At 46.3% G+C, this 8709-nt stretch overlaps 1 protein-coding gene across 3 annotated transcripts in view; it reads right to left on the reverse strand.

Annotated features, from left to right (window-relative positions):
• Positions 1–6958, reverse strand: part of RNF217 (ring finger protein 217) — a 161724-nt gene extending 154766 nt beyond the window's left edge. For all 3 annotated transcript variants that reach the window (XM_037843191.1, XM_037843188.1, XM_037843189.1), the window contains exon 1: positions 5945–6958. In XM_037843191.1, the coding sequence (XP_037699119.1) occupies positions 5945–6817 (873 nt within the window). In that variant the 5' untranslated portion in view covers positions 6818–6958. The remainder of the gene's footprint in view (positions 1–5944) is intronic.
• Between the last annotated feature and the right edge of the window lie 1751 nt (positions 6959–8709).

Below are 8709 nucleotides of genomic sequence, written 5' to 3' on the forward strand. Positions count from 1 at the left end.
TCCTAGATATATACCCCAAAGAATTGGAAGCAGGGACTCAAACAGACATTTGTTCACCAATGTTCATAGCAGCATGATTCAAAATAGCCAAAAGGTGGAAGTAACCCTAACGGACCAACAGATGAATGGAACAAACAAAACATAGTACATACATACAATGGAATATTATTCTACTAAAAAGAGGAATGAAAATTTTGATATATGCTATAACATGGATAAACCCTGAAGACATGTTGAGTAAAACAGCCAGACATAAAAGGGAAAATATTGTATGATTTCACTTACATATTATAGCTAGAATAAGCAAATTCATAAGAGACAGAAAGGAGATTACTGGTTACCAGGGGTGGAGGGGTAGGAGAAATGGGGAGTTAAAGCTTAAAGGGTACACAGTTTCTGTTTGGGGTGATAAAAGAATTTTGATAATGCATAGTGGTAATGGTAACACAATATTGTGATTGTAATTAATATCCCTGGATTGTACGCATATAAGTGGTTAAAATGGGAAATTTTGTGTTGTATATAGGTCCAACTAAAAAATTATTTTAAAAGAAGCAATGCACAGACTTATTACTCTGGATTAAACATAATATGAGGAATTGCAATATGCTTTATAAAGGTCTATTGTCACAGAGGCATCTCCCAGAGAGGAAGCAGAAAAGAGGAAGAGACCTATGGCTATCTGGCAACTTAAAGAAAAGCATATTTCACATCACCAGATAAAGCCGGAAAAGAAATATTACTAACAAGGCTCTACGATAGCTCCATGAGGACATTCATAGCTATCACCAGGGCATTCACAGTGCTTGGCATACAGAAGTTTGTTAAATACACAAATGATACACTAATAAATGAATAATTATAATGAACTACCACCCAGGTAGTCTACATTGTCTACACTGCCCATCAAAAACTCTTGATAAACAGCTAGGAGTCCAAGCGCCTCTGCTCTCCTTTTTTGTGTCTCCCATACCAGGAGTAAGGAACATCCTTCAAGAATAAAAGTCGAGTTGTACTCTTGGGGGGAAAAAGTTACCCCTCTATAAAGATCTGTTAAGCAGGACTCATGATGTCACTGGAGCGCCTCTAGGCAGTGGGCGTGACGCAGTGTTCCTTTCCACAGCCTCAGCTCCTGACAGCTGGAAGGAAAGGGAGGGAAACACCCACACGGCACCTGGGCCAGGTCCTTCTGATCCCGGACTCAGCTCTCAATAGGCGACTGCTCAGCAGAAATCAAATTGCAATTAAAATGACACTTCCATTCTACAAGGTAGTAGTAATTAGATGCCCAGGAAAAGAGAAAAAGAAAAAAGGAGAGAAAAAGAAAGAAATTATGAAAGACAAAGGAAGTAGAGACTAAAGAGGAAAATTAGGGCGTGAAGTCAGTAAGGAGTGAAAGCAAATGTTAATGCGCACACACCCCAAATTATACCCACACACATATAGACATACCTAGATTTACATATATGTGTGTATAAATATAGTACATAAAAGAATTAGCCTACATATGCATTAATTCTCACTTTTCAAATTTGTGGAGTGTCTTCAAAACAGACTTCAGTTTCATATTATTCTTCACATTTTCAAAACTACCAAAAGCATACCTGACAGGACAGGAACTATAAACTCACCTGTGTGAAGACAACTGCATTCCAACTCCATATCGAACGTGATCATTTCTAAAAAGTCAGATTGCCTTAAGGTTGGTTCAATGGGGAAAAATTTGTTACACGTTTACCCTTGAAGGTCTGGATGACTCAGAGATTAATAACAGGACACATAAGGTTTCACCCCTAGGTCACTGATTCTAGGGTGACTACAGTAGACAGTCATTTTCAGACATTACCATCTAGCAACTGTTTTCTTCACAATCTGGACAAGAAATGTGCTGCTTGTCTCTATTAATACCCATTTGACAGGTGCAGACATTCCAACTCATAGGCATCGGCCAATCGGAGCACTTTTAAGCAGAATGGTGAAAGCCACAACAGCTGCTACCTTTAGAAAGCCCTCTGGCATGCCCAATTCTCTCCATCTTTATCTAAACTACTGAATATTAATGCTTCATATTTATAAGATTTTTCTGCATAGAACCAAAATCCTTAAGGGAAAATATCTGTGGGGAATTTCTGAAATGAGCATAATATCATTCTGTGAAACAAACAATGCAACAGATCATCTTTCTTCCTAGGAAAATGTGGCAAAGGCCAAACCAGCTAATGTCAATACTCAGGAGGGCTCTGTAACCTGCAGGGACTGTGGACTTCCCGGGACTGGGTGTCGCAGCCACGTACATACACATACACATACACGTAGGTCACTGAGAAATGCACTTCTAAAATTTATACACCAAGGATTTATGTATCCAGGCTACACAAACCAATGTAACTTCCAGGATCTCTGTCCCGGTACTCTCTAGCCTCTGAGTCAACACCTGCTGTGGTGCCAAGGACTCGTACCCATCATTTCAACCCTTCCCCATGGCAAATGGAAACTGGACGGTTTGTATAAATTACACTGTAAAACCATTCCAGTAAGATTAGGTCCCCCAGTGATAACAGAAGAATTGTTTTTCAAAATACAACTGCTTATTTTCAACCACAGTATGGAGATATTACCTCACCACCTCATCTGCTATGTCTGTAAGGAAACACTGACGACACCTAACCACTAGCCTTGCCACACATTATCACTAATGGAAGCAGACTTATTATCTAAAAATCCACACTCATATCTTCTTTCAAAGAACTCAGCACCTCCTTTTAGAACAACGTTAGTTTAACCAGGCAATGTTCCAGCTCACATTTAATATGTATTTTTAAAGTTTTCATAAATGTTTAATAGGGACTCTGATTTATTTTCTTGAACAATGTTAAATAGTGCACCAAGTATCTGGCACAAACTGAAATTTTAAAATGGTAAGAAAAAAATTCACTAATGACACTTTATTTCAAATACATCATTTTTTTTTTTAGAAAGTCTTAAGAGTCCTTCAAGCTCAGGCTTGACAGATTAGCTTCTGTCAAACGTTAAGAAACCTTGTAAGAATATAAAGAAAGTACTCACGGTGCCCTTTTGATCTGGTTCAATATGGCAGCAAAACAACCATGCAGTTTAATTTGGTTTTGCTTTAGAAATGGTGGGTTATTACAGATAATCATCGAAATTGTTTTACTGATGAGCAAACTGAGGTACAGAGAGGTAAGTGACATGAGAACACAGACTGTATGCACAGAAAGGACCTCAGAATTAACAGATCAGAAATATTACAACCATAAGCCTCTACTTTTATGCAACTGACAATGCGTTTTATTAATGAAAATTACCCTTGCAATGTGAATAAATCTTTTTAATAACTCAAAGTTTTCTATATCTTAATAAAGGGAGAAAGACGTATATATCTACACGTTTATGTGTATATGTGTGTATAAACTTAAAATAGAGCAAATGAGTAATGCTTTTTTAACTTTACGAAAATGTAAGTGGATATTAAATGTCCTGCTTTCAAAGGATTCATTTTTATGGATTCTTTGTCCACAAAAGTAAGAATTTTACCACAATAAGCAGTGTTCTTACACTACTCTAATTGTACAAGCTAAAAATTTGTCTAAAATTGCTTTAATTCTAAGTTTAATAAACTCAGTACACGTATTCTTGTTTGTCTGCTTTAAGCCTGTGTTTTCTGTCTTCTACACTGAGGATCGCAGAGTAGAATTTCGTGCCCAAGCAGATCACCAGTTCCTAGCCTGGGTTTCTGGGGCAACCCTGTCCTCTCTATGTTGCTTGGCTTTGCATAAAGTCAATAAATATTAACTGAGCATCTGCTACATCCAGACAATGCGCTAGGTGCTAAAGATACAGCAGTAAACAAATCACATGAAAACACCTGTCTTCATGGAACTTACTTAAGGAAAGTTAGAGTATGTTAGTGTTATGCAGAAAATAAGAAGCAGGAAAGGAGACAGAGGGGAGCAGGGGTAGGGAAGACTCAACTTTAAAATGGGTGATGGGGAAATGCACATGGACCATGCATGAATGCAGACCTGCAGCTGGGGTCCAGGAAGGCAACAGTGAGGGCGATATTCCAAGCAGAGGGAACAGCACGTGCGAAAGTCCTAAGGGGAGAGCGCGCCTGGCATGCATGACTCAGCTTTACTGAAAGTTCCATCAAATGCTTTGGAGGAAGGTGAGGAACACATACACACACATACACACATAAATACTGCAGACAAGCTTCAAATACTATGTACCTTCAGAGGAGATTTCAGTGGTCACACATTGTACCACCTATCCTCACCCCATGCCTTCTCTTCTCCACTAGAGGCCAGAACACTGACTTCCTCAACAAATTTACAGTAGGAAAATATGTGCCTTGGGAAAAGAGCCCGCCTTAAGCCTTAAAGAGAGCAGGGTGTAAAGCAGAGTATCCCAAACCACAATGGCTATCTGCCCTGAAGGTCTAAGCCCACCTCACTTGATTCCAGCATTTGACACTAGGTGCTACCTCGTCTGGACACTGTATACGTCTCATCATATGCTACCGTGTTCCTGTGCACACATGTGCTGTTAATATCTGCATCCCACCACAGGGCTCTGCACATGGATGACACCAACAAATATCTGTCTGATGGTGAGGTCACAGAACCTGCCAGCATGAGCAGCAGACATTCCTCCAGTTTTAAGGATCTGTTTGTGGACAAAGCATGAAAGAGACATCATAGTCTCTTACAGGCGTTTGGATAACATCAAGTATCTTGGCCACGTTACTGTCTGTGTAACATTCCACTCTTAAGTTTCTCTGCATTTTCAGTTGGGCACAGTACACATTTTCAGCCTAGATGCAGGAAGGGATTAGCCACAAAACGTAGAATCACCTGTTCGGTTCACTTGGGCCAATGGTATTAAACACCTACTGTGTGAAAGGGCCTCCACATGAACTTCCAGACACAGGGCCCATAAGATACTGTCCAACCCAGACCAGCAAGACAAGCAGGCGTGTAAGGGGCAACCTCAGTGCATGCAAGATAAACAGAAGTATTTTGAAAGTATCTAAGCGGCAGCCTGGAGGGTGAGGTAAGGCTTTGCTGAGAGTTGGCACCTCAACAGACAAGGTTTTGTAAGATGAACAGGCTTAGGGCAATCAGACAAGGGATCAAAGGGCATTACCGATTGTGCAAAACACTGGCAGAAACATAACAGATTGAAAACTGCTAGAAGAATGCATTCATATCAGAGAAGGAAGACTGGTCTATTGCACGCTTAAGCTTTCCAAGAAAAGAGAAAAGGAATAAACAGAACAAAACTTTCAAATAAGGGACTGAGGAAGAAAGCTGCACCAGAGCCTGTTTTGTCAAGCCTCTTAGTCTCGCTTTGCTTTGTTTTGCTCATTCTGTTTTCTTTCCCTCCCAAAGAAATAAAGTACTGTGCTAGCTTACAACTTCAGTGAAGAAAAGGATTTCAACTTTACTGTGGAAAAAGAAAACTGAAAAGTAGGCCACAAGCCAAGGATTAAATCAAGTTTTTAAAAAAGAAAACAATCTGCCCTGCGCTGGAATATATAAATTCAAGTACCATGGACCTGAAATACTGATTCCAACCCTTCCCTTCACTGTCTTAACAAACATTCATATTGCGCCCACTGTTAGTCCCTGTGAAGCATACGCATAGCCCTCCTCTTTGAGCAAGAGCTTGCTTGCACTCTAGTAAAAGAAAGAAACCTGTATCTTCCACAGCTGCCAACCAAAGCCTGCAGCTCGGAGCAGAAGTTAAATTGCAGTCGAGTAAACCAGTGAGATCAAAACACACAAATAATAATATTGCAACAGCAACAGTAAGAACTGCGACATGAGAAACTGGTAGAGTGCTCAGGAAGGGAGCCTCATCGCCTCTTCCTGCGGACACGAGTTTCCTCGCCAGAGGCTGGGTCCAGAGGGGGTGACATTACCTGGGAGCTCAAGTAGACTTTGAGGCACTCCTCGCACACGGCCTTCTTGCAGCAGGGCAAGGGCTTGATGGGTTTTTCTTCCAGGCACACCCGGCACATCAGCACCATGAGAGGCGCATAGGGATCCCCTACCCCGCCCAGGCCGGAGTAGGGTGGAGCTCCCAGTAGGCTGGGCACGGAGAATGGCTCTGGCGCCAGGTAGAACTCCAGCTCGATGCTGCCGCCATCGGGGGACAGGGGGTCCGCTGGGAGGGGCAGCCGGGGACTAGGGAAGGAGGCGGGGGGGCCGAGAGGGTTCGGCAGCGGCGGAGCCCGAGGGGGCGAAGCCGGCGGCGACAGCGGCTCGACCGTGGGGACCTCGGGCTGGTCGTTCTCCACGCAGTACACCGAGCAGAAGACGTGTCTCTTGGCAGGGGCCGGGCGCCGCTGGCCCAGCACGTCCAGGACCGGCCCATCGCTGGGCCCGGCGCGGCTCCCGGGCTCGGGCTCCACGCCGGGGGTCGCCTCTTGCTGTTCACGCCCGCCCTCTCTTCTGTTCCCGGCTTCCTCCTCCTCGTCCTCCTCCTCCAGTTGCTGTTGCAAAGTCTGGGGATTGAGGGGCCCGATGAGCGCCAGTCCCGCGGGCTGCCCCGGCTCTGAACTCCTCCTCCAGCTCGGGGCCCCCCGGTTCCTCGCGGGCTTCGGGGCGCTCGTGTCCGTGCAGCCCAAGGCGCTTCCGCCGCCGCCGCCTGACTCGGCCGAGGCGAGGCGCGGCCCGGGCGCCCCAGCGCTGTCCCTCCACGGCCGCGGGGGTTCGGAGTGGCCCGCGGGGCCGCTCGTCTCCCGGGGGGCACCGCCGCCGCCGCCGCTCACCGTGCTCTGCTCCTCGCCCATTGCCGCCCGCGGCCCGCGCCGCCGCTGCCCATCCAGGCGCCGGGACCCCCACCCGGCGCCAGCGGGCAGCGGGGGCAGCGGCTCGGCTCGACTCGCGGCTCCGCTTCTGCTTCCGGGTCCCTCCTCCGGGGCCGGGACGCCCCGAGCTCCCTCTGGGGAGCCCGTGCTGCGGGGCCGCGGCGCGCGGGGAGTCCGGCCCGGCCCGCTCCGCCGCCGCCTCTTTCTCCTGGTCCTCCGGGGTGGCCCGGCACCGCCTCGGGGGCGCCGAGGGCCGCTCGGTCCGGGTTCTCCCGCCCCGCATGCAAGTCCCGGCGGCGCCGTGGCCCCCGCGAGCCCCGGGCGGGGCGGAGGGGTCCCGGGGTCGGCGGCCGTCAGTCCCGCGCCATCGCTGGTCGGGGAGGCGGGCCGCGCGGGAGGGGCGGCCGGAGGGCGGTGGTCCGAGGATCGAGGGGCCTGTGGCGCCGCCGGGGCGCAGGGTGCTGCCCGAGCGCGAGCGAGCCGCGGCCCCAGGGGGAGAGGTCGGCGCAGGCCTCCTCCCTCCCCTGGCGCTTCACCTAGGACTCTCCTCGCCCGCCCGCTCCCCACCCCCTTGGCGCACACCTCCCCACACGTACACACGCGCGCAGGCCCCGCGCGCGCACACAACACACACACACACACATACACTCGCACTACGGCGTGGATGAGCTAAGCGCTAAGAAGCGCTCTAGCGCCAGGAGTTCACACTGGGCATCGACAAAACCCTGGAGAACAGGCGGGCTGCCCTTTCAAGGCTAGACTCTGAGTAGAACTTCCTACTAAAGTAGGGAACATTCGGAGCTGGTACTGGAAAACCCTGGCTACTGAGACGTCTTGCGTTTTGTTCCTCTTGTTTCTCTGGAGTCCATTCCATTTTCAGTCTTCCAAATGGAAGTTCAGAGAAATAGTGCTGGGGCTTATTAGTGCAAAATGCTGTACAAATCCCGTTTTCTACCTAGTAGGTAGGAAGGACCTTTGAAACCCGTGAAGAATGCAAAAAAGCACTTTCAACCTACTTCACTAACTGGCAAGTGCTGTTAAAGAACTGATTTAAGATTAATCCCTTCAGTGTTCTCTAAGGAACTTTTTAAAACCCTTTAAATATTCCAAAACGGATAGCATAGGTGGTAAGATGGTGTGGGCCTGGTTAATAAACTGGATCATTGGTGGGAATAATAGGGAGTTTCATTAATATAATCATATTCATTTTCAAAACGGTCTCCAAGACAGCAATTATATTTGTGCCAGAACTTAATTATGTGTTGATCTATCTTTATTTTATAGGAAGTATTAGTCACCCAGACACTGGTGTGTTTTAGTTCCCTAAAGCCAATGAAAACATTTTTGGGAAGCTAGCCCTTGTTTTTTCATCTTGGGAGGGAATTCAATTTACACTTTCATGTAATAGGAAGGAGCTATGAAGTGTGCAGATTTTTTTTTATCTTGAAGTTGTTATGCTGTTTTAAAATGTTTTCCAAATCAGGTGGAAATGCTAGAAAGGTGACTAGCCATGCAATACTAAGAAAGCAGTGTAACACCAAAGAACGTATCCATCACATGTATCGATTCTCAGTTGCACCCTAAAGGACTGAATCCAATCCATCAGTTTAAATACCACTCTATTGATCTGACCCAAGAATGGAGAAATCTTATTTGGAAGGTTAAATGCTATTTAGGGATTTTTTTCCTCTTGGTTAGATGATTTCTTGGTAACTGCTAGTTTTTTTCAAATGATACCTCGAGTTTATTGTTAAAGGCAAGGAGAAGAAGTTCACATGTCTGTGTGCCTTTTGTGTGTACCTTCTGATGTCTACTCCCCTACTCTTTTAAAAGGGACATAAAAGTAATCCATGTCTTCTAGGTGACAACACACT

The sequence above is a fragment of the Choloepus didactylus genome, chromosome 7 (genome assembly GCF_015220235.1).
Source record: "Choloepus didactylus isolate mChoDid1 chromosome 7, mChoDid1.pri, whole genome shotgun sequence".
NCBI classification, from domain to species: Eukaryota; Metazoa; Chordata; class Mammalia; order Pilosa; family Megalonychidae; genus Choloepus; species Choloepus didactylus.